At 44.1% G+C, this 26,299-nt stretch overlaps 1 protein-coding gene across 3 annotated transcripts in view; it reads left to right on the top strand.

Annotated features, from left to right (window-relative positions):
- THUMPD3 (THUMP domain containing 3) overlaps positions 1–26,299 on the top strand; it is a 59,875-nt gene extending 33,576 nt beyond the window's left edge. For all 3 annotated transcript variants that reach the window (XM_069206331.1, XM_069206332.1, XM_069206333.1), the window contains 5 exons: positions 3,436–3,505; positions 5,282–5,397; positions 6,731–6,841; positions 18,424–18,547; positions 25,587–26,299. In XM_069206331.1, coding sequence (XP_069062432.1) covers positions 3,436–3,505; positions 5,282–5,397; positions 6,731–6,841; positions 18,424–18,547; positions 25,587–25,778 — 613 coding nt within the window. In that variant the 3' untranslated portion in view covers positions 25,779–26,299. The remainder of the gene's footprint in view (positions 1–3,435; positions 3,506–5,281; positions 5,398–6,730; positions 6,842–18,423; positions 18,548–25,586) is intronic.

The following is a 26,299-nucleotide window of genomic DNA, read 5'->3' as shown; positions in this document are numbered from 1 at the left end:
TAGCTTTAACCCCTCCTTGGCTCCAGTCATCGCCATCCCAGGCGGCTACAAAATCATCCGCAAAGACCGCACGAACTGCCCCGGGGGAGGCATTGCCATCGTCCACAAAGAGTCCCTACGCCTCTCCACTAGCACTGAAGACTCAACAACCAACATGAAACTCCTCCACTTCCAGATTAGAACCAACCCTAAAACCACCTTGCGGGCACCCTCATCTACAGGCTGCCAGGTCCCCACCCCCCATTCTGCGACACCATCGCTGACCTAGCCACCACCCACGCTCTTACATCCAAGGACTACATCCTACTGGGGGACCTCAACTTCCACCTGGAAAACCCAAACGACAACAACTCCACCACCCTGATCGAAAACCTCGCCAACCTCAGACTCAAGCATCTCTTCACCGCACCCACTCACTCGGCCGGTCACACACTGGACCCCATTTTCTCCTCCAGCAACCACGTCTCCGTCAGCCACACCACCGAACTCCATTGGACCGACCACCGCAGCATTCACTTCACCTTCAACAAACCCATAGTCGCCACCACACTTCCCAGCAAAAATTGGAACAAGGTCACTGAAGCCCATCTCACCGCCAGCCTCAACGCAACACCCCCTCCAAGCCGACGACGACGTCAACACTGCCGCACACAACCTCCACGAATGGATCACCGACTGCGCCAACACCCTCGCCCCCCTCAAGACACCCCACTACAGAGGCACAGCCAAGAAAGCAAACTGGTTCACCCCTGCACTCAAAGAATCGAAACAGGTCTGCAGACGTCTTGACAGGAAATGGCGCACTGACAAGACCCCCGTAACCCACAAAACCTTCAAAAACGCCGTCAAATATCACCACCAGCTCATTAGGACCACCAAAAAACTCGCCCTGCAACAACGCATCAATAAAAACACCCACAACAGCAAGGAACTTTTCACTGTCGTCAAAGAGTTCACCAACCCCAACTCCACTGACATCCCCCGCCGCAAGAACTCTGTAAAAACCTCGCCAACTACTTCCATCACAGACATTTATGACAGCTTCATCACCCAGATCCCCCCCCCCCCCACGATTCCACCACCAGCCCATCAACCGAAGCTTTGCCACGCCCCCTGCCCTCCTCCGCTGGAACAACATCACCGACAATGAGACCCGCAACATCACGGGAACCATCCACTCAGGAGCTCCCACCGACTCCTGCCCTCACCACATCTTCAACAAAGCCAGCGACATCATCGCACCCAAAATCCGGCATACCTTACTGCTCCTTTGAAACTGCCACCTTCCCAGGGAGTTGGACCACGCCGAGCTCAAACCTTTACTGAAGAAACCCACGGACGACCCTACAGACCTCAAGAACTACCGGCCCATCTCCCTGCTCCCCTTTCCGGCCAAAGTCATCGAGAAGGCAGTCAACAAACATCTCACCACCTTCCTGGAAGCCAACAACTTCCTGGACCCCTCTGTCAGGATTCGGAAGCAACCATAGCACCGAGACCGCCCTCCTCGCTGCCACAGAATACATCTGCACCCTCCTCGACCGAGGCGAGACCATCGCCCTCGTCCTCCTGGACTTTTCTGCTGCCTTTGACTCAGTCTCACATGACACGCTACGTACCCGTCTCCACGACGCTGGCATCCAGAGACTCAGCACTGCAATGGCTCTCCTCGTTCCTCACCGGCAGAACACAGAAGGTCTGACTCTTTCCCCCCCCCCCCCCCCCCCCCCCCTCCACCTTCTCTCGGAAGCCACCAAGATCAGCTGCGGCGTCCCCCAAGGATCCTCGCTGAGTCCCACCCTCTTCAACCTCTACATGACCCCACTGGCCGCCATCATGGGAAGCCACGCACTCAACATAGTCTCCTATGCCAACGACACCCAACTGATAGTGCCCCTCACCAACAACCCGACCACTGCCAAGAACAATTTCCATGAAGGAATGAAAGCAGTCGCCGCCTGGATGAAAGATAGTTGCCTCAAACTGAACTCGGACAAAACAGAAGTCCTCATCCTTGGCTCAACACCCTCCGCCTGGAACGAGTCCTGGTGGCCCACCGCCCTCGGAAACGCCCCCACCAACCACGCCCACAACCTCGGCTCCATCTTAGACTCATTGCTCTCAGTGGACCGACAGGTGAGCGCCGTCTCATCGGGTTGCTTCCACACCCTGCGCATGCTTCAAAAAATCTACACGTGGATCCCCACCGAAGCCAGAAGGACAGTCACCCAGGCCCTCGTCAGCAGCCGCCTCGACTAGGGCAATGCACTTTATGCCAGAACCACCGCCAAGACCTGGAAAAAACTACAACGCATCCAGAGCGTCTCCGCCTGTCTCATCAAGAACGCCCCACGACACAGCCACACCTCTGCTCTCTGATAGACCTACACTGGCTGCCTATCGACAAGAGAATCACCTTCAAGCTCCTGACCCACACCTACAAAGGCCCTTCACGACGCCGGACCAGCCTACCTCAACCACAGACTCTCCTTCTACACTCCCGCAAGACAACTCTGCTCCGCCAACCAGGCCCTCGCCAACGTCCCCCGGATGCGGAAAACCACAGCCAAAGGAAGATCCTTCTCCAACATCACCGCCAAGACCTGGAACACCCTCCCCATCCACCTTAGGCAATTCCCCCCCACCCTGTCACAGTTCAGAAAGGACCTCAAGACCTGGCTCTTCGACTGATCCTCAGCACCTCCCCACCTCCCCCTAGCGCCTTGAGACCCTCACGGGTGACTAGCCACTCTTTACAAATCCCTGATTGATTGACTGAAGCAAACCTTCACCAGCGATGCGACACAGCGTGCAATGCTCTGCCCTGCAATTAAGATTACAGTCCTTGCTTAGAAAGAATCTCTAAATACACCTCTAATGGAAATTCCTAAACTCACTCCCAACTAGATCCTCCTGCGGTACCTGTTCCACCCTCTCATACTGTCTACTGCTTTGTTATTTTCTAATGTTAGAGTTGATAACTCCCAGCTTCCGTGTTACCTTTTTTACGTGAAGGGCCATAATACTCTTACGGTCGAGCTAGGCTATATAACAATCCCAAATCAATAAAAATAACTAAATTGGTATATTTCTCGCACACATTGGTGTGTTGCTTGACCTCTTTGTTAAGGCTCTAAGTCTGCATGGGTGACTTAAATTGTCTCTGTGCTGTAAGAGCCCAATCTGACCTCTCAGGCGGCGGTGATTTCCATCCACCCACTGCCTGAGAGTAAATCTTTTTCTCCCTGTACATACCCGATTTCGTCTACACACCGTTTAACCACTAGATGGCGATGTTGCACTGAGGAAGTAATACCAGCCATCCTATTGATAAGTCATATTGAGTTTTTCCGGTAAGTAACTTTTCCTTCCTTTACTATGAGAGTTTGCTCCGTTATAAATGGTAATTGTGCTGTTTACGTCCCTCTTCTATAGGCTTTGCGACCCCGGACCTGCTGATATCATCATCGATCCGATGTGTGGCACTGGAGCCATTCCAATAGAGGTGCGTCTTTTTTTTCTTGAGCGGTTCTCAAATCCCGTCTAGCATTTCAACGAAGACCGACATGGTGACATGGACCTCTCTTCGTCAAAATGCTAGGGGTAGCGGAGGTGACGTCACACACTTTCAAACCTTAGTGGCATCGCAGGAAGTGATGTATCATGACTGCAGAATCTTCCAAGGAAGTGATGTCGCATTACATTGCTAAAGTCACATAACAGCAGCACGATTGATATAACTTCGCATCACAGAGAAATGTCTAAGACACCATTGATATTAGGGTGTTGACATGGTTTTTAAAAGTGGTGAGGCGCGGTAAGTGCCCTGAATTCTAGTACAATTAAAAATGGGCGTAAAAGCGAGCTGCCCCCATTTTCCCCTGGCGGCCCCTAAAAGACATCCATGCATGGTGAACTGTGAGATGCTACCTTTGGAGGTGGGGTGGGGGGCGTCAAAATAAATAGACTTTACTCTCTACAGACCCATGAACATACACTGTTTAGGTCTGGCTGGAAGCGCTGTTGTCCATTATAGCTGTTGTTACAAATGTTTTGAATTATACATATTAAGAGTATTTATCTCTTGGCTCCTGTTATTGACTGTTTACTGTATCATTCTGCCTCCTCCAAAGTGCATGATTTGCATTTCATGAGGGACTGTTCAAACATCTCAAAAATCTGAATCATCTCGCATTACTTACTTATTCTTATTTATGCAATGTATCCAAGAAATAACACCGTTTTTTGTTTTTCCACTGCCACAATCTTTTTAAAGCCAGGCCTGTTGGTTTCGCCTATGCTTGTTTAGCATTGGAAAAGTGTGTCTCCGGACTTGAGGCACATTGAAATGAGTGTTTGTTTCTTAGCCCTTTAATTCCACGGAGAAATTGCATTAATTGCTTCATGAGCTTTCATTTTCCGACAGTAAATCATCTCAGAGGCTGATTTAGAGATTGGCAGTCGTTCTGTCCACAGGGTGGCAGGAGCTGTATCGCTACCAAGGCAGTGGTTAAACAGTGTACCAGGGCGATGGATGTTCCTTCACGAGAATGGTAGTATCTGCCATAAGAGAGGCCACCGTGGATAAACCACCTGTATCTTCCACCACCATAGGCATATCTCTTCTCTCGGACCTGTTAGGGGAAAGCCTCCATCCACCCTGTTAGAGCCACCATACACAACTTTCTGTTAAATTCCACCATTATTTCCATGTGGCCTTTGAAAACTGACTGCACCACACCTGGGTGAATCCACCACTCTAGGTGCATGCCTGACCTGCCACCGTATCTGGCGAAGTTGCCTCAGAATCCTAACGGAGATGATTAAGTCCCAGCATTAAAGTCATCTAGGGAACAGCTAGCGTGGTTGTGTCCACTTTGTTGGTAGATTCAGTGTTACTGACTTCCTTTAAATCAGCCTAATAGTGCAACATCATGTTTGCTGCTAATAGACCAGATGAACAATTTCCTTCTTGTTCAAACTCTCCAATTTTAAGGAATACATTTACTACCTTTCAGACCTGACAGATGTTTCTGGTTTTGATCTCATCTTTCTATTTTAGCTGTGTGTTTGTTAGGCTGATTATAGTGGCAGTAGTATCTGCTGGGCACGCCTCTGTCGCTTGTTTCTTAAGGGTGAGCTGGAAGTCTAGGGCATGTGTCATTGCTAATGTAGCCTGGCTGTGAGGCCAATCCCCTGAATTGTGTTGTATACCCAATGCCTTCTCTGAGTGTACCCCTTAATCCTCTATGAAACCCTAATTACCAGCCTCCATTTTTAGGGAGTCTCTGAATGGCCCACCTGTTTCTACATGGCTGCGGACAACAACCCATCAGCTGTCAACAGAACAGCACATAACATCGAGTCCCTGTTGCGAAAGCGTCAAAACAAAGAAAGGTAAGAAACTAGCAATCTACTGGGAATGTTTTATAATGAATGAGGCATTTATTCAAGGGGTCTTTTTTTGTTTAAAGTGGGAATAAGTGACTTTAATGACATGATGTAATTTATGAATTTCCTGATTATGGTCGCTACGTACTTGAAATTATATATTAGAGCGAGAGGGTGCTGCAGTTCCCTACCCCTAAATAAGACAATGCACGGGGTGGGGGGAGCAAGTGGAACAGGGTGACCAAAAAAACACCTTCCAGGCCCTTCCTCGGGCTAGAAGGGTAATGCTTTGGGCAGTGTATGTTCCTTGCTGCTTAGAGCAAACCATGTTCAGTTCTGCTTGGGGCCATTGAGGCTCACTGATGCTGGGGCCATTGAAGCCCACCAGTGCTGCTGCATTTCTGCATTGTTGCTCTTTGGCACCATTGATGTTAATTACTGCTTGGGATCCTTACGGTCTATATTGCTGGTCTCTTAAAACTCATTAATGATTCGGTAGAATGCCCTTGCTTGGTGCCACTGATGTTCATTACTGACTGGGGCCATTGATGCTCATCACTCCATGGGGGACATACATGCTTAGTACTGCTTGGGATCTTTACGGTCTTTATTGCTGGGCTCTTAACGCTCATTAGTACTGCTGTTGAATGCCCTTGCTTGGTGCCATTGATGTTCATTACTGCATGAAAGTAATTGATTCTCATTAATGCCTATGATCATTGATGCATATTAACGGCCCAAGTCTATTAACCTTATGACTGCCTAGCGACATTGATTTGCCTTGAGCCAGTATTAATGTTTCTTAACGACCATGTTGTTACTCATTACCGCGTAGGGCTATAGAGCCTGTATCGTCTCCTTTCATTGATGATCATTGAGTTAATGACTGCCTGGGGACATTACTGCTCGTTACATAATATGGACATTCTCTAGGGGCACTTATTTAATCTAAGGAGACATTAATGCCCTTGGCCAGTAAAGTTATTAGAGCATGGAGCCGTTCCTCTTATTCCTGTCGAGGAGGGCAAACCAATTTAAGGCCAGTGTCCAGCTATCCCATGGACCTATGGCCTAGTGGCACTCCTGGTCTCTGCACCCACCTATATATAAATAAGGATAATACTTTTGAAACAACCAGTACTTTAAAATTAGAACAAGAAAATGTTTCTCGAATGCAAAACTGGTATGGGCTTGGGTGGAGGCAATGACCGCAACCGCCTGTGGATGTTGACAGTAAAGCACATGGCCTCAGAAGCAGTGTTTGTGTTACTGCCTGTTGGACGGCCCAATATATCTTACAACTTGTTTGACTAATTGTTGTTCTTCACTTACTTTGCAGTCACACTTCTTGGGGTTTGCCGATAGATGTAGTCCACTGGGATATTTTTAACCTTCCCTTAAGGACTGGATCTGTGGATGTCATTGTGACGGACATGCCTTTCGGCAAGAGGTTGGAACCATTTAACCAATTTTATGTGTATAGTGTTCACATCAATCCTTCTCCAAAGCGATTCATTAGTCAATGTCGTTTTGTCTCTCCAGTGTTGCAATTTTTATTTTGATTTATTTAAAATAAAAACATGATTGTGATAGCTTTTTGCGGCCCTGTGTATGTAATAATTCTGGTTTACAACTCTTCGTGCACTCTTGAGCAGAACATTTTTTTGGTTTTGTTTGTTTTTTGCTTTTGGACAGGTTCAGTTAGGTTTGTAGATAATATCCCCAACCTCCTTCCCAGATGCATAATATGATTCCCTGCGTAGTTGGACTGAGCCAAAATTGATCATATTGACTCTTTGCTTAGCCCACTCACCTGAATTTCAGGTGTCAACATGGTCTCCCTTTCAAGTGGGGACTGCTTCACTTAAAATATCGCATTCCCCTTAGACTCCTCTGGGTCCTTTAGTGGTTCATATAAGCAGTATTTACATTTTTAAAAGCTCAGAAGTGGCTTCCCCATGTACTCTGGTGCCCTGCTCCTCCTCCTTCCCAGCATTTTGTGAATTGCATTTGCCAGTGTTTATGAAAAAGCCACTGTAAAAAGAAAGCTGTCCCTTTAAAGAGTTTTGAAGGCCTCCATTTCTGAACATCACTCTGCACGTGAGAACTTCACACCTTACCAAGTGTCATTCACCCCCCTTCTCCCATTTTTGCCACTTATCAGGCAGGTCTAAGGGATTAGCTTCTCTGCTTTCCTTTCTTGCTGCTGTTTGTTCTTTCACTGTCTCCTGTTTCTGGAAAGTGATTCATATTCTTCAAAGTGCCTTCCTTCTTTTGTTGTGCGTGTCATTTAGGACAGGCTTTAGGAAGTACATTTTATGCACCAAAGAGGTTATGATGGGCTGCCAACACAAACCTGCAGTTTATGTCTTGTGTCTTCTGCACTTAAGTTCATGTGAGTTAACAGAGATACGATATCCTGTTACTGTCCACGAAGGAACTGCATGGGAATTGTTCCAGTTTGTTAAGAGGGAATAGGATTGAGTGCTCTCAGTAATGCTTATTGTTAGAAGCAAGAGAGCAGTCTCCCTCGTTCAAGCAAACTCTCTGCTCTCTCGCCTGACGCCATAGTGAGTTTCTGCAGCACTGGATCTTTCATATGTTCACATGTTTAAATTATTCCATGCTGGCAGATTTGGAATCCCTATTATCTTTAAATACCAGCAAACTGTGTTGCAATGGCCATAGACCCCACAATAGTGTTTTTTAAGTAGCACATCCACCTCATTTGAAACAACCCAACTTCAACCAAAAGTTGGAAGTACTGTGCTCTCCTACTCCCCCTAGAGGCCATCTGTGAGAAAAGTGGTGTGCCATGTGGTGTGATTGTTAAACCTGATCGTGAAATACACTGACAATGCCATCTTGGGTCCAGTCATGCACGTTGGTAAAACCTTTAGCTCAACTCTGGATAGCTGTGGCTTCAAGCAGTAAAGTTTAAACAAAGGAACAAGTGTTAAACATTTAGATGTACCTAAACAATGAAAATAAGAGCCACAAAATACAAAAGAAAACCAACAGCAATTTATAACAATTATCATTTTTTTACGGCTTTTTTTTTCAGAAACAAAGCTGAACAAATTCAACGGAGGGTTCAGGATATATTGATTTTTAAATAAAATATAAATCATTGCTTTTCACTCAAAAAGTCAACAAGCATTGATAACTACTGTGATTGGTGGAAAATTTTAAAAACCTTTCGAAAGTTGTGTTTAGATACTCCAACCCGCTTTGGGCGGCCAACCCTAACAGGGAGCAGGTCTAGGGGGCCAGTAAGGATTTGTAGAACAGTTACCTCGTCATCAAAGCAAGGTTAATTCTAGGTCCAGGGTCTATGGGCGAACTGCTGTAGACATCAATGGAGTGATCCTGATGCAAGCGATACAGGATGCTGTGTGGTCAACGAGGAGGGCTGCCTGGGGCTACGCCTCAGTCCACGGTCTTGGTGGGGCAACTTTGACCACAGGGGTCAATGTCCCTCAAAGTCCTGGTGGGTTCAGCAAAAGTCTAGTGACCACTGTACACTGCTATTCAGTCATAACAAAACAAGTGGCTTCTTTTGGTGAATTGCCTGTCTTGGGCGACCTAACTGTGCTCTGGCGACTCTCCTAGGTCCAGCAGACTCAGGTGCAACGTTTTGAGCCACCGGACTCTGTCTACCAGGCTGCACATCAGCGGTCATTGATGGTCAAGCGTTTGTGGCTACTGACTTGAAAAGGCACACTTCTTCAGCTTTTATGGCCCTGGAGCTGTAACAGGAAGTCATCCAACTGACTCTAGGAGTTCACCTCTTCTGTCTGGGATTAAGGAGAGATTTCTGGGCACCGCAGGCACAGTCCTCTCTTTCCTAGCCCAAGGATCAGAAGGCGCAGTCCACCCTTTGGTGCAGCCTCCCTTGCCAGATCCAGGGAACTGCAGGGCAGTCGTTCAGTCCTCTTTCAGGCCAGTTGTGATCGGAGGTCTGGGTGCCAGGGGTCCTATATTGTTTTTTAGAGAAAGTGACCTCCGGGATGTGACAGTTACTAGCCAGTGGGCTAACAGGTCTTTTCCCGCCTGATGACGACTTTCTGCAGTATGTGGCAATTAACTGTCGTAGAGTGCCCTATTCTGCCCACTACCACGATGGCTGACCCCACTCTTGGTGTGCTGAGGTTGGTAGTCCACCCTAGAGGGGTTGCTGCCTGAGGACTCTATGCCCACCAGAAAAAATGGTTTGGCAGCTGGCCTCTTTGCCCCAGACGCCAACCCCTCTACATGAACAAAAGAGTAGTGTGTCCACCATTTGCCCTTCAAAGGCGGCTTTGCCTTTGAAGTTTGCCTTTTAGATTCACACCCTTTGTGGCTGCCTGCCAGGGAGAAGGTAACACCTCTTCCAGCAGCAAGCCTTTATTGTTCCCTTTCCTGGGAGTCATTCACACTTTTCTCCAGAAGGACAGAAGGCTGTCTTGTGGCCAGCATCTGCAAACAGCAAACTGAAAAACTTGGGCAACAGAGTGGCAACTTTCTAAAAGTTGCATTTACTTAAACGTTGCATTAAATTCTATTTGAGCATCAATTTGGGTTTAATGTGATGATTATTTTCATACCTTCAAGTACAAGCTTTAGTAGTCCCATTCAGAAGTTAGCACTGCTGAGTTGTCCGCATGTAACCCTGCCCTCGCCAGTGGAGGTACTAGCCTTTTCACAGTAACACCAAAAATTTGGGTTTTGTACTGTTAGGCATATAAAAAGACATGTCCTACTTTTTAATATACAGCACTCTATAGGCCTGTTGTAGGGGTGACTCACATATGTTAAAGAGGGAGGTTTGGGCATAGCCATTGGTTTAAATGGCAAAGTTGAGTTAGCAGTTTAAAAACTGATCTACCAGTCTGCAGTAGCAGATTGGGAGACATGTTTTAGTTTGCCATGCTCAGGGTGGCACAATAAGTGCTGTCTCTGAAGGACACTAACTTACAAACACTGGATACCCCTTGCCCCATATAGTAGGGACTTTTAAGTCACTTAATGTAATGCAGTTGAGTATAAGCCAATTAAACATACACTTTTTTATGGTTTGGGCAGTGGCACAGAGGTCTCGTTAGCAGGCCTCCGTGCAGTCGGAGTCAAGAAACTAGAAGCATCAGTTCAGATTTTTCATGGTGATGAAGCAAAAAGCGGCATTTCCTTGCACCGCCATAGTTCAGTTTTCATCTACACGTCATGTGTGTGGGAGCTCCGAGAAGAGCTGTGCTCTGCCTTGTATGTAATCTCTTTCTGACTACATTCTGATGTTTCTCACATCTTCCCTGGACTTCAGTTAGCCATAACGTCAGCTTTCAGGGTGATAGAAATTATTTTTATGGATTTTTTTTTGTGGAACATCACCACTTTCTGGGCTAAGGTGACCCTTTCCTGTCGCCAACTGACAAAGAAAAGAGCTCTCTTTTCAAATCTGTTTGGTTAAGCCCCTGAGCCAGAGTTATAGCCTGAGCTGCAGATGAGGTCCCGTAATGAGCGAGAGGGCTTTTAACAACTGATATAACCCGAGGCAGAAGGCCGATCAGACTGTTAGAACATTCCACCCACTGAGGGTTGAGTGTTCTGAAAAGGGAGAAAAAGAAAGTCAAACATTGAAATGTTAGAACAGAAGGCCTATACCAGCCATTGTTGGCCCTGAGCCACTCCATTGTCTTCAGTGGAGCTCTCAAGATTCCAATGTTCTAATATAGCCTTAAAACCCGCTGTAGCGGGCTCTACCGGTCCTTAAAGGCCCGCTCCCGCGTTTAACAAGGGAGAGGGCCTTTAATGGCCGGTAGAGCCCGCTACGGCGGGTTCTAAGGCTATTAGAACATTCTGCCACTTGGGGTCAGAATGTTCTATTAAATAAAACAAATTCCTCACGAAGCCCGAGGGGATTAAAATCCCCTCAGGCTCCGTGAGGCTTTGTTCACAGCTGTTGCTGTGAACAAAGAGAACATTGGAATGTTGGCTCCGGGCTTTTGGTCAGTAAAAGCCCAGAGCGCTCCACTGTCTGCAATGGAGATCCGAACATTCCAATGTTCTAATTAGGACTAGTGGCATATTGTGGGACAGTTATGATAACCTGGGGAGAAAGGCCATTTTATGAGCGTGACGTGCCCCACTACCATTCGCGGTAGTCTAATCCATCTTTCCACCTGCTTTAAATGATAGTCAAACATTTCGCAAAGACCATTGGTACATCTTTTAAGTAAAATGTGGCTTTTAACCAGAGAGGTCTGCATTTGCTTGCTTGAAGCCTGATCAGGCATATACTGTATTCTCTCCCTACCTCGGACCCCCTAACAAAGATTCATTACCTAGCCATCCAGTTACTAGGGAGACATTAATGGTGTAATAAAGGAGCTCTTATACCTTGCTGTCACACCTTCTCATTACTCACCCAGCCGGGGACAGTGTGCTGCTCTAGAACCTTACATGTCAGAAAAAAACAGAGATGGGTTGTGGGAGTTGCTGATACACAGATAATAAGGATAACTCGCGAGCACAGTGCATTGCATGATCAGAAATCCTTCAAAGCAGTTCCCAGACCCACATCGGCACTGGCAATTGCTTACTACTTGTGAAAGGTACGGCGAATGGTACAGGGATCAGCATAAAAAAATTATCTATTCATCAGTAATCTGGGTTTGGTAATAGGACATCATGTGATGACGTCTTCAGTCATTTAGTTTAGCCACCATAAGGAAATGGGGAGAACATATAGAAGGGTAATGGAAAGATTTCCTAGCTATCATAACGTAAACTTTCAGTTCTGTGAAGGACATGGAGGCGAGGATTATTCCATCCTATCTCCACTTTATTAAACAACAGCCGATAAACAAGGTGAACTATAAACTCCTGATCCCATGAAACCTTGGGAATTAGAACAGAAAAAGAAACGTCCAATAGGAATAAAGTTTCATAGATAGCAAATCCCCAAACAGCAGTCTAGCACATAGTTCATTATTTATTTCTCCTCCTCCTCTTTCGAAGTGCGAGCCACACTGTGATTCGATCCCTAGCCGTCTTGCTTGGTAGTCTCTTCTCTGATGAAGAGAGTATAATTTTCTTTTTTTTTTTTTTAAATGGAGGACTTGGAATGGAAAAAGAAAGGAAAGAACTTTCAGAAGAAGAAACATTTGATAAATCAATTAAATTGAAAAGTAAGAAATTATCTCAATAAAACAGTATGAATTATTAGTAAGGTTAATACTAGTTACAGAGAGGGTTTCACTAAATGGCGAAAAATAGGGTGGAATGTTCACCATAAAATAAAAAGAGCGATACCAGCTTCCTGCATCACCCATCTAACCCAACGGGCAATAATAGGTGAAGATACGGCATTATGTGGCTTTCTAAGAGCAATGAGGAGTTGCTGCTCCCCTGGAGGACGGAATTCTGCTGACATTTTCTCATATGCTTTGAGGCGTTGAACCACACAAAGCTTTGGGAAATCTGGAAATGCAGGATAAAAGATCACTCTAGTAATAGATTTTGTTCTTCTCCATACGGTAAAGGAAACTTCATAAGGGTGAAAACACCTGTTTGAGGAATCCAGGGCTCGGACATCCGAGTCCTTTCTGCAGGGATGAGGCACAGTAGCATAGCTAATTTAGCTGATAGTTCCTTTCTGGACAAAAAACGATTAGGTCGCCAAGACAGAAATAGGTTTAGTACTTGATTAACATCCAAAACAGACGAATAACGAGAAGCCGGAGGAAGGGAAAGTCGGATGCACCGAAGGAGGCAGCATACAAACAGCTGTTCTAAAGGACAGCCATCCACCATAGAGTGAGCTGCCAAAATAGCTGATCTCAAGGTATTGATAGAACGATATGCCGAACCCTATGAAGCTAGGCTGGCTTGGAAATTTAGCAAATGCACTACATCAGCGTCCACGGAATCAAGACCCCGTCACAAACACCAACGGGACCATCGAGCTCGTGCGGATCTGTATCGTTTAGAGGTACTGGGGGCCCATGCTTTTGATAAAAGTTCTTCATCTTGTTGCAAAAAGCCCGGGACTGACCAACGTCCCCTGAAATTCTGCACACTATCAGTGAGAGAGATACTTCCAGAACCATCTGATGCAGCATATGGTTGGGGTTGAGGAGAAGAGAGGGAAATAGGTGGAGTGGGATTGGAAAATCCCCAGAAAGTTCCAGTTGAACTGGAAACCAAACTTGAGACCTCCAAATGGGCGTAATCAGGACCAGATTTTGGGCTTGAGCGGATGTTTGAGTGATCATCGCAAAAAGTGGGAAGGCATAGCCGTCCTTCTGACTCCAGTCTTGGATTAAGGCATCTGTGGCAGCTGCAATGAGATCCCGTCTCCAACTGAAAAATCTGGGAGTTTACTGATCCAATCTGGATGCAAAAAGATCCACTGAGAAAGGGCCCCACCTGTTTTGGAGATGAAAAAAGATGTCTGGATTCAGTTTCCAAAGGCTGGAATCTTGAAAGTGCATGGAATGGAAATCCGCAATTTTGTTCTGCTGACCAGGAAGATACTGGGCTGGGACCGAAATCTGGTGATCTAAACATTATTGCTAAGAATTGTTGCAAGATCGGACAGGGTTTTGGAAAAGCAGCCTCCCAGTTGATTTATATAGCGTCCCACTGAAATGTTGTCTATTTTCAAAAGGACACATGACTGAATGGAGTCCTTAGTCCAGCACTTGACTGCAAAAGAGCTGGCCAAAAGTTCCAGACAATTTATGTGTAACTTTTTGTTCTTCTACGGACCACAACCCTCCGGTGGCAAAATCCCCACACCTGGCACCCCAACCTAATCTGCTGGCATCTGACTCTATGATCAGGTCTGGGGCAGAGCCAAAGATTGCTCTGTAGAAAGGGCACAGTTTGTGTTGCCAAGAAAAATTATTGCTCGTTGTGCCCAACCTAACAAGACTTCTGTAGACAATAATGAGCCTGGAACTTAGCATCCTCAGCCATATCTAAAATTTTTGTTAACTGGCACAGGACATCAAGAAGTTTGTCTTGGCATGCACGCCAGGATCTATCCCTCCCCTTTTTAGGATCTTTGATACATTTTTGGTGGAAAGTAGACATTCTGTGATCCAGTTCTGGTGTAAGGGCCACCTTGTCTTCCCAAGAAGGGTTGGGACATTCTGCTCTGAGACCATTACGAGCTTATTTCTGTAGAGATTTCTGGATGCATCCCACAACATAACTTGCGACTTTGTCTGGCGGGCCCATTCGGAGGACTGGGGATGAACAATTTTATCAGGATCTAGCATGTCAGAAACCTCTTGCACAGAATCTATAGGAGGAAGTTGGGACGAAGGGAGCCAAGGTCTGGAGGGACCAGCATCATCATCAGGGTCATAGAGGGGGTCAGAGTACTGTTGACCAAGGGAAGGAGGAGGTTGATCAGATAATAGACCAGAGGGGTCTAGGGGACAGAGCTGAATGTGGTTGGATAAAGAAAGATTGTTTAACACAATTAAACACATCTTGGTCAATTCCTACTTCACGGCAACACTTTGCAGGAGTTGCTCCACCTGTTGGAGATTGAAGATGTTTTGCAGGTAAAGGGTGGGGGGGCTGAAGGAATAGGGGTACAGAATGACAGCCTGTTGCATTCACGCGCAATTTGCTGCACCAGTCTGGCTTCCAGGGGACCAGTAGCTTTAGAGACCGCTCTATAAATAGACGCATCTGCAGCCTCAAATAATTCTTCATCATTGATTTCCGTTATGGTAGTACTAATGTCCCACCGGTTAATTCTAATAAGCCACAGATAGTATAAAATTATTAGAAGAATATACTGGAAAAATTTAATAAGCAAGATTTTAAGGTAGTAAATAATCTAGGTGTCAGCTTCAATAAGTATGGGCGAAGCCGCACAAATATAGGGTCTCAGCCTGGAACACAAAACACCCCTGGTGCCAGTCAAAATATATTAATATGGCTTTCTGCCTGAGAGTATGTCCCACTACAGGAGAGGAATGCTAGATACAGCCCACAATATGGGGAATCCTGTGAACATATGCAGCTTGTAAGCCAAACAATATTATAGACCCTGAACAACACAGGGGGTCCCAAATGTACAGGCAATTATTTTACAGAACCCTCCGGGCGAGGGGCGCAGCTCTCCAGAGACAAAACGCTCTGTTCGGACTGATACGCAGCTTTGTGCCCAATATGAGGGGGAAAAACTAAGCTGCGCGTCCTGTCAAAACAAACGTTTCAAGCGCGCCACCTGGCGGCCTTGATAATACGTTACGGTAGCTGCACCACAAACACGAACCACGAAGAAGGCTTCCGCGGTCGGTCAAAGCTAAAAAGAAATGCTCATACGAATAGTAAATCATGTCCTAACAGATAAAACTTTAAAATATCACAGTGGCACAGAAAACGAAATGCGAAAGAGGAGGAGGAGAAATAAACAGTGGACTATGTGCTGCACTGCTCAACTTTGTTCCTATTGGATGTTTTTTTTTCTGTTCTAAATCCCAAAGTTTCACGGGATTAGTAGGTCGTTGTTCACCCTGTTTATCGGCTGCTGTTTAATAAAGTGGAGAAAGGATGGCATAATCCTTGCCTTCCGTTCTGACATAGAATGGGTGACTTCAAAGCAAAACTGACTGGCTTTCAGGTAATTTTAGATGGTACCTATAATAAGTATATTTAGGTTACGGTAATTATACGATTTTTTTTTTTAACATTACGAAAACTGTTGTTTTTAGAATCTTGTTTTTAGAGAGAATTGTGAGGTTATTTGTTATGGTTTTATTTGACTAAATAATACAATAAATCAATCAATGGATAAGCTGCTGATATTGCTGTGGGCTCGGTTTGGGACAGATCGCTTTTGTGGTGGTTGATCCTACTGTGAAATATCCTCCTAAGCTACAGCTGTATTCCCTTTCCAGCTGTTTGGGACATCCCTGCATTTGGAACCCTTATTAGCAGTATCAAAGGTAGTGAGGGCGAGCCCTCCATGAGACTTTAGGCATGTACACTTGTCTCCTTCATAGTTTCTTCTTCTGCCTACCATAAATACCTGAAGCTATGCTGCAGTCTCTTTATCCTAGTCACACTGGTACCCAGGTAGTTTTGACGTTATACATGTCTCTAGGTTCCATTCCTCCGTCTCCTGTCGCCTTACATCGGATTGATTCATTATTCCCTATCCTCCAGAGGTCGGTCACTGCTTAGTATGGCCAGGACTTTACTCCTAAATTCCTGCTGTAGGCCATTTAGCTCCTACATGCTGACTACCGTGGCAGAACTTACTAAATATTTCATACCATCGCTGACTCTTCATTTCAAGGTCCCTGGTGAGGGATGAAATCCAAGGCCTGCATACTCCATTTGGCATCCAATATCCTCTTAATACAAACACCAGTATCTCTAAGAACGACTTCCTGTAAGCATCTGGATTAGAACCTGGGTTTTCAAGAAGTAGATTCAGATGCCAATAAGGAAGCCTGGACTTACCACTGATAACTGTGGCTTAAAGCGACAGGCATCTTTCATAGAAAATGCTCAATTATTGTAGCAGCACCAACACATCAAAATACATAAATAATTCAAACTGTAACATTTCCAAAACCAACTTCCTGATAAGGGGATATGTTTAATGCCTAAACCCACAATAATTGGTAAAGGGGATAAGGAGTAAAACATTTTTTATAGTAAATGAAAAATCATTACTGAAGTTGTGTTTTTCTATGTGCATTACCAAATGTGGCCACTGGAAGCCCCTCTTTCACCAGAAATGCTCCAAAGCAGCAAGGACAAATACAACCGGTTCCAGGGTGGTTAGACTTCTCTATCCTTGTTGCTGTGATTTTACAAACAAGTTGGTAAGGTGGGGAGCAACATGTGGCTGGGGCGTGTATTTAACCGGGTGGCAAGTATCACATGAGGATGAGAGCAAGAAAGCACATGTACTTTCGTGGAATGCTAAATTAAAATGGAAAATGTAGTGCCCGAAGTGTGAGCAGTGGAAGGGTACAATTTAACCAATAAAAAGGGTGAGAAAGATGCTATGCAGAGGAGCAAACACAAAAAGAAGAAGGCAAGCTATTAATAAGGGAGAAAATGAGAGTGACAATAAAGCCAGCCAGTGGTAAGTGTTCGGTGGGCTCTAAGTCCATTGTACGTTTTTTGCTATGATGAACAAGAGGCTTTCGCTTTGTAGCCATGACCTAAGATGGAGACTAAAATACTCCTGGGACTATTCCAAGATGTGACTGACAGTGTCTCAAACCTATTGGTAAAGGTTGATGTGCAAAATAAGTTAATTTCAGAAGGTGGTAAAGCCAGTTAAAGTAATTACAGAACATATGTTCTCCTTGCACCATTCACGTCAGACCTAAAAAGGCCTGTAATTCGCCAGTTAAGTGACCAGCTCCCCAAAGGATCCACCATGTGACCCACAGCAAGTGATCACGACCATCAGTTAGCTCCACTAGCGAGGAGGCTGCGTTGAATTATTGTTGCATAAGTGACTTATCTATTTCATTTTAGTTTCTTTAATTTTTTAACCAAACCATTGCAATATTTTCTGAGCTATTTTTTTTTTTAAATCTAATGATCTTGGCAGAGAACACTTTTAGGTGTTACTTTGATTACTAGTAAATAATCTACACTCCTTTTATAAACCTTAGAAGGATGAAATACCCTGCAGACCGTGGAATCCCTTATATTGCTGAGCTGAGTTACAAGCATAAAGAGTAAACACATCCTCTGAGATTGCCTATTCTGTTATTAAACGTTTGGTTCCCACATTGTCTGGACTCATCAAGTGGGACATTTGCACATTGCATGCTAAACAAACTCCGAGCTTTCTTTAATGTGTGTTTGAATAGTTGACTGGACCTCATTAGTTCTGACCTGAATTTTCTGCCCCTGAGTTTGAGTACTTTCTAATATTTGTTTTGAGTAAACCTAAGCAACTGGTTTAGTAACTGATCTTTAGTGACAAAGGACGTTCCTATTTCAACTGTTGTATAATTATTTGATGATTTGCCTGTCACTGTCTAATTATTTTCCCAGGGTGGGATCAAGAAAGAAGAACTGGGACCTGTATCCAGCCTTCCTCCGAGAGATGAGCCGGATCTGCAGACCCCGAACAGGGCGCGCAGTACTGCTGACGCACGACAAGAAGTGTTTTGTCAAGGTAAAGGCTCCAGCGACAGAATAACATGTGGATTTCTGCATATTTAAATCTCAGTCGGGACAACCTTTAACGTTCCCTTTTTAGTATGTGATTTGCTTGTTTTCTATTTCACACTTTTTGGTTAATCTTTCCTAGTCTTTGTTTTTTTTCATCAGGTGCATATTTTGTTTTTATGCATGTAGATTTCTAGTTAATGGTTGACTACGTAACTGTACTCTTTCTGGTTTAGTTTGCTCCATGTGCCGTAAAATCGTTCCATGTTCTTTAGGTTGACAAACAGTACTTCTTCTAGTTATATGAACACCCCTCTCTCACCCCCCCCCATGTGCTAAGGTTTTTTTGGGCTATTTGGGGTAGTTTGTGCTTACGCCTCCATAACGTTTTGTCCAACTAAGCAGAATTTTAAGCCTCAGATAAGCAGAAGTTTAAGTCTCAGCAATTCAAGGAAATTGTGCAATTTTTAGGTAATGTTTTGGGTTTGCAGGGCATTCTGATAAGACAACTTTATAGGATCCACACGAGGCACACCACCATGACTCCCGAAGGAAGTCTAGTTTTCAGAAATGCCTGGGTTTGGTAGGTTTTCCCAGGTGGCAGCTGATACGAGCCTGAAAAGTGCAGGCATTCAGCAAAGAAGTAGGACAATATTGGTACTTAGCTGAACTCTGCTACCTATATGTATAAAAACAAATCCAAAATCAAAATTAACTTTCTTGCCAAAAAAGATGGGGAGTTATAGTTTCTTCAGGTAAGTATAACTGCTGAATTTATATGGTTTTGTATGGGTAAAACTTCAACCTACCTTTAATGTCCATGTAACCTTTGGTTTTTTTTCAGTGAATTTCTATGGTTTTTGTAACACACGTTAATATATCTCTCAGGTTGTGGCCAGCCAATCAGGGCACTGCTTTTCCTCTGGATCAGAGGAGGATCTGCAGATTGCCCCCCCCACCCTCCCAAAAAAAAACATTGGCCTATTTTTCCATTTGTCCTATGGGGTCAAGATGCGACTATCCTGACCTCTTATGTGTTTTATGTGTTTTTGCACAGTTTTCAGCACAACCCAAACAATGCAACGTTTGTTGAAAAGTTTCAGCTAAAACCTTAAAAGCTGGTTAGCTACTTAGATGGATACAGAAGAATGCTAGTGTCAAAGCCTCATCAGACAAGGCATCTACTCATAGTTCTTCCCATGAGTTTAAGCAACCACCTAAATGTAATTTAAATGTAATTTTGAGGGAGGATCTCCACTTTGTCAGTCTTCTGACAGGGGATCCGTCATATACTTTGGGGGAACTTTTTGAAGGCCTCTAAAACAAACCTGACCACAAGCTGGAGAGGCCTCCAAAAGTAGCCGTTCGAGGTGCATCACTGAGGAAAATTGTCACAAAACCACCACCAAATGATTCGTCTACAGCCCCCTCAACTACGGATGCAGTCTGTCTCCCTTCAAGACACAGTCGACACTGCATTTCATTGGCATATGTTCAAGCATATGCCTCACCGTTGATGTCTCTGATGGCACACTCATCAACAACTCCATCTTCTACAACCACCCCATCAAGAAGGCAACATTGACAGTCCTGTGAAACCTGTGTTTGCACCTGAAGATACTTCACCTAGTAAAGTCCAGCAAAAGTTACCTACATAATTTATAGACACTAAAGGAGAGTGGAAGAATGAAGGCCCCTTTCGGGCGAACAGCAATCCAACGCAGCTTCATGCAAAGTGCCAAGAACATGATGAGGCGTAGTAGGGATGAGGAAACAGAAAAGGCTACTGTCATGAGAAAGAAGAGTCCTATGTTCATCCTTCTTATGACAGAAATTATGAAGACTCGCATTAAGATCTTCCAGTGCTGAGAGTACTTGTTGGCCTAATTGATGCCCTTCATAAAATGATGCAAGACTAATGCTTTCCCTGATTCCAACTCCTGCACAGTTGCTGCAGTTTCACATCAGCACCACCGCGGACTCTTGTGGTTCTTTTGCCACCACAACAGTCATTGCTCACATGCAGTGACCCGTTCTTTGGACGACGGGGATATAGAGGAAGAGGAAAGTTCGCCAAGCTCTCTTGAATTCTGCACCAAATGAATTGGATGACTATATGGTATCCACAACTGATACACCTACACCAAGACACATTTCGTTCTTTACTGTTTTAAGGAAGTGGCTAGAAAATCATTCAAATTGATTCACGTAACAGGCCACATTTGGAAGGAGGGAGCGAAACTCCTGCAGATGTCAGCCTTAGCATCTAGTCCTGATGAGTACAGAACCTTCAATAACAGACCTGTATACCTTACTGGACACCCAAATGTGGATTTTGTAATAATGCACGCCGCACAACACCATTCTGTAAACCAGTTTTCCCTGTGCACAGCTTCCTCTACATGTGAAAGACATTGGATCCGACTAGTGAATTTTGGACCTTGTAAGATACAGGCATAGGCTATAATTTGCCTAAAGATAGCTACACTTTCCACTACAGGTAAACAATCTCTCTTGCCTGCAGATACTGACCATGCTTCAAAAAGGGGCTCTCAAACTCAACCTGAAATTCCCATTGGTTGTACTGTAAGTTCTTCCTGGTGAAGAAGTCTTGAGAATAGCACCCCATTATAGATCTTTGGCAGCTCAACAAATCTATTAAAAAGCAGTCATTCAGAATGGTAATCATGCAGGAGCTGTTCCCGTTACTGTAAAGAGTAGAATGAATGACTTCCCTAATTCTGTAAGATGCCTGTTTCCATATACCCACTCAGCATGGGCAAAACAAGTACTTAAGATTCAGGGTAGCTGGGCTGCCTTTGTCAATCGAAGGTGCTACCCTTTGGTCTCAAGATGGCACCAGGACACCAGTAGCTGCTTTCCTGATATATCAAGGTCATCGGATCTTCCCATATCTCAAAGGCTACCTAGTAAAGGGAGTGTTCATAGCAGATGCCAGCAATTCAACACAGAAAATGACACAACTGTTTATGGAACTGTGCTTTAACTCAGCTTGGATAAATCTCATATCCATCCCACAGCTTTCATCTAATTCATGGGTTCCATGCTGAATGCCATGGTAGTTGGAGAGGGAGTTCTACACCTACCCTATCTCACTTGCCGGGCTCAGAAACTAGACCAGGCATCTGTCTGGCTCCTCAAGTTGTTGCTGGACTTGATATCCTCCTGCATCCCATTGATTCCATATTGTGGCTTTAGGGCAGTGGTCCCCAAACTTTTTCGACCCGTGGCTCCCTTGTCCTATTGGCAGTTGACTGCGGCTCCCCACTGTTATTTTTGTTTTAGCGAGTGGGGGAGAGGGGTGGAGAGGCTTATAAGCCCGGCCTCTGGATTTCTTCCATTTAGTTCCCTCAAAAATACTTGGTAGGAACTATGAAGGTATTATAATCATAGATGTAGCAAAATAAAAAAATATAACAGTTGTTTAATAAAAAAAAATTAAAAAAAACTTTCATTGGTTAAGACAGAAACAATGCTCTTCAGCACTGTGGTCTGCATAATGATTTTCTTTAAAACTATGTTTTGTTCCTTAAGAATTGCCTCCAGCACAGGGTGCTCTCCTTCAAGTCATTCTAGTTGTCAAGGAGCCACTTTTGATATATAAGAATGCAGCTCCACTAATCAGCACTACTATATTTCACTTTCAAGTACTTTACTAAAGTACTTTACTAAATGTTCCAGCAGCCACCATTATCTTAACTCTGCTTCTGTCTCTTCTAGCGTCTGATGGAGTCTTTGCACTCTCCTGTCTCAGACCTCAGTATTTGTCTGCAGTATCTGATTCCTTCTCACTACAGTCGTGTGTCATTCATTGTCAATTCAGTTCTTATTATGGTACAAAACTCCGATGGAGGTCCACATAACACCATATCAAAAAAGTAAAAACACGTTTATGCATTAAACATGTTGCATACTATCATAGTTGGATGTTAAAAAGTCTTCCCACCAACCAACATTAACAAGACTAAAAACAGTGCCCTTCAGGATTAAATAAAATATATTATTAAAACAATACCACAATTTCCTTAAAAGTGACACCGTAAACATACTTAAGTCCAACACGTGCCTCTGTTTTTATTTCTGCATTGCTCATAGTTTGTGTTAACTGTTCTGACAGATAGGGGCAATTCCTGTGCTATTTTGCATGTCGCACTGCCATCTAGTGGTACTAGAGGGAGTTTCATTTTAGCAAAACATGTTTGAAAGCCAGCTTGAAAAACGAAAGAAATTGCACTTGGAATATTGAGGCTTTACGTTTTGGCACCCCTGGGTAGTTTTGGAGGCGCACCAGCGTGCCACGGCGCACAGATTGGGGAGCTTGCAATGGTCCAAATGGGTCTGCAGTCTACTAGTGGTGTTAAGGACATTACAACGGCCATATTTTACATCAGAAAGTAGGGTGGCACATTCTCACACACTTCTGGAATAAGTACAGATGATTTTGGATTGGGCAATAGAACACAGAATTGCACGAGGGCAGAACCCCCGCCCCCCAGGAGTTGTCAATAAATGGCCAGATACCCTCAGCAGGGCTGGGAGTGTCTCTCAAGGGTGAGAGCTACATCAGGATACGGCAACTATGATCTTCTGGCAACAGTGTTACCCAGAATTAGACAAATTTGCGACATCCTCAAACAAGAAATGGCAGTTATTTACCAAGAAACTCTGAGATCTGGGATCAAGGGGCAACACACTTGTGATCCCATGGTTGAAGAACTTTGATTACGCCTTTGCACCACTTCTTTTCCTCAGGAGAATTCGGAGTAAAGCCATGAGGGAGAGAAAGCCTTGATGGCTGATCTGCATACGCTGTATTGTTAAACAAGTCTTCAACACTGCTCTCAGCCTCTATCCATATTGCTGGGACATACGCTATCTACTGACCAAGGAGAAAGGTCCAATTCTCCACCACTACGCACCCTCCAAGATGGCTACAGAACACCTGGATTTTGCAGTTAGATTTCTGTGGATTGACAACGTAGTCTGTCTACCACTAGAAAAAAAGGTTTCCACCCAAATATTCAGTCTGCCTCATAAACTATAATCTTATTTCCTACGACTGGCACAGTGAGGCCTCAAATATGCCTCCATTAGAATGCACTTGCCAGGTGTCTCCAGATTTCGACCACCTTCTGAATCTTCATCTCTGCTGTCAACAAGTATCATTAAGGATTTTCTTAGAAGGGTGTTCAGGCCCATGGATGGAAGTTTAATACTGTTTTAGGTCAACTAATGAAACCACCATTCAAACCCATTCACAAAACTAAAATCTATTATAGAAAACTGCTCTGTTTTTGGCCTTGGCGTTTGCTGGATGACTCAGTGAAATTTATATGTTCACACTCAAATCTCTATTCTTGTGCTTATTCAAAGACAGTGTGCTCTGCACATCCATCCACAATTCATGTGCTTCCTGACTTTCATGTAAATGAAACTGGTATGCTCAAAGCATTCTCCTAAAATTATTATAATAGAAGGGTGGAACGGGTGCTGCTTTTCTTGGACATCCACAGATCAGCATTCTGCATTGACAACACCAAGTCTGTCAGTTGAACCATGTCTTCATGACTTTTGGCTACCCACAAAGAATGTGTCTGCTCTTAAAACAAGGAATAGCAATATTGAGTGCTGCTGCTGTTATAGTTTGTCACTCAAAGGTTGGTCATCTTATTATAAGATTAGATTATTCTAGTGCAGTGGTAGGCCAAGGTTCCTCTGTCTGACATCTGTAGGGCTGAAATGTGGATGAGTTGCAGCATATTTACAGAACATTACTACTTGGATGTGAATTATTTAAGAGAATCATCAGTTGGTCTGGCAATTTGGCATCATCTTCATTATAGTGATCCTCAGTGCATATGTATATTTAACATTGATTAGTAGTGTCACAATATGTTAAGCATATAATGTATATGGATTACACACTGAATCTAGCTTGCAATTCTGTGGAAAAATCAAGTTACTTAACTACCTACAGTTCTCCAGTGTTGGTATCCTTCATAGATCACATGCGATCCTCCAGTCTCCTCAGTCAGAGGTGTTTGCATCCTTTCACACTACTCCTATAGAAATTAAAAGTATGGAAGCCTCTATGTGACTGGAGATTAGTGCACACTCATCTCATTGGCTAAAGCTGGGGTCTTTATAGTTGTGCTAGTATCGTGTCATGGTTTAAGAGCTTCTAAAGGAATTTCTTTGAACTGCTGTGGAAATATTACAGTGGGATTCCCAGCTTAACGATGGGGAATAATGAGAATACGTAACTATACGAAGCATACCAACATTGATCTGCAGATATAGTAAGTAACTTATTTCATCCTGAAAATACACTATTAAAGAACATTATTCAGAGTTTTCCTATTTGATCTCATGGTTTCTCACATCCTTATCTATGGTAGCAGCTTCCCTGAGAAAGTCAGTATTCATAAACTCTTACACAAGTTATTGAAGTTTGAGTTACTGGGAACGAGTGGCCCTTTATCACTTATCTTCTCCTTCACACTTCACTCAACCTCACTTTCACCATCATTCAGCGTTCCGGGTGAGGTCTCTCCCATGTGTACAGTAGGTATAGAGCTTACCTAATCTAGTGCGGCCATACTCACAAATCACAATCACAATTGGCTCTAGAATGTACATGGGCTTGAGTGTTTGCTGCCTTCCCTTCTGCACTTGCTTGTAGGATTTCCCTGTTTCCTCAGCTGCCCCATGGCTGATGCTTTCCAACAATCTGGCAATACAGTAATTCATTGATTTTCCTCAATCATTCCATGGAGTCAATACTTTTTTTTAAATAGTTTTGTTGTGTGTAATATTTGTAGAGCACTAGATACCACTGTGTGGCCCTGAAGCCCAGTCATGAGAAGTGGGTAAGAGGCTCCCCTCTCTACTGTGCATGATTCTGGTATGTTGATGATGTAGCCTGTATGGGAAGCCCTAGTGGTGAGAAGAAGGCTACATAATGTGTGATGTGTGGTTGTTCTTCAGTGTCTTTAGTGTAACTGTCCGTCTGTTTATTTTCACAGGCCTTGTCCCAGACTGGACACTTATGGCGCAAGTCTCACACCGTCTGGGTTAACGTTGGTGGTCTCCACGCTGGTGTTTTTCTTCTGAGGCGCACTAGTAACAGTCTCAATGGTGGCAGCGCAGGAAAGCAGGTGGACAGAGCTCCAGTGGTCCCAGTAGAAGAAGCCGAAGGAGACAAAGCCGATGAGTAGGTGCCCTGTTGTGCCAAAATCTGATGCTGCGGTATTCAGCCCAAAGGGAGCCTTGCTTTTTCCAGCACATCCTCTAAACTCATTTGGAGAAAACCAACATGTACAGAACAGAGGAAGTTTCAAAAGTTGTTAAATGTCAGTAACACTGTTAAGCAAGACGTTAAGTTGCATTTATTCCTCAACAAATAATATTTATTTTCGGTCTCATTTTGTTTCGGATTGAAAAGCAAAACATTGTTTTGGGGATTAAACAATGAAAAAGAGTTATGCTCTAGGAAAATACCTCATGGTGATCTAAAGATTTCGCATTTGAAAACCGTTTTTTTCGGATTAAAGCAATATGTTACAATCTATTTAAAACAACTTTACAGGAGGTAGATATTCATCTTCGTGGGTAGGCTTTCTGGCATTTGCAAAACATAATGGTCTGTCCTGATTCAGGCAGGCCTATAGTACAGTACTTATGTCTGACAGTTCTCCTTTTTGTGACAGACTTGAAATTAAAAAAGTTTATTATGCAA

The sequence above is a fragment of the Pleurodeles waltl genome, chromosome 9 (genome assembly GCF_031143425.1).
Source record: "Pleurodeles waltl isolate 20211129_DDA chromosome 9, aPleWal1.hap1.20221129, whole genome shotgun sequence".
In the NCBI taxonomy this organism is placed as follows: domain Eukaryota; kingdom Metazoa; phylum Chordata; class Amphibia; order Caudata; family Salamandridae; genus Pleurodeles; species Pleurodeles waltl.
This window is presented reverse-complemented; position numbering and strand designations above follow the sequence as displayed.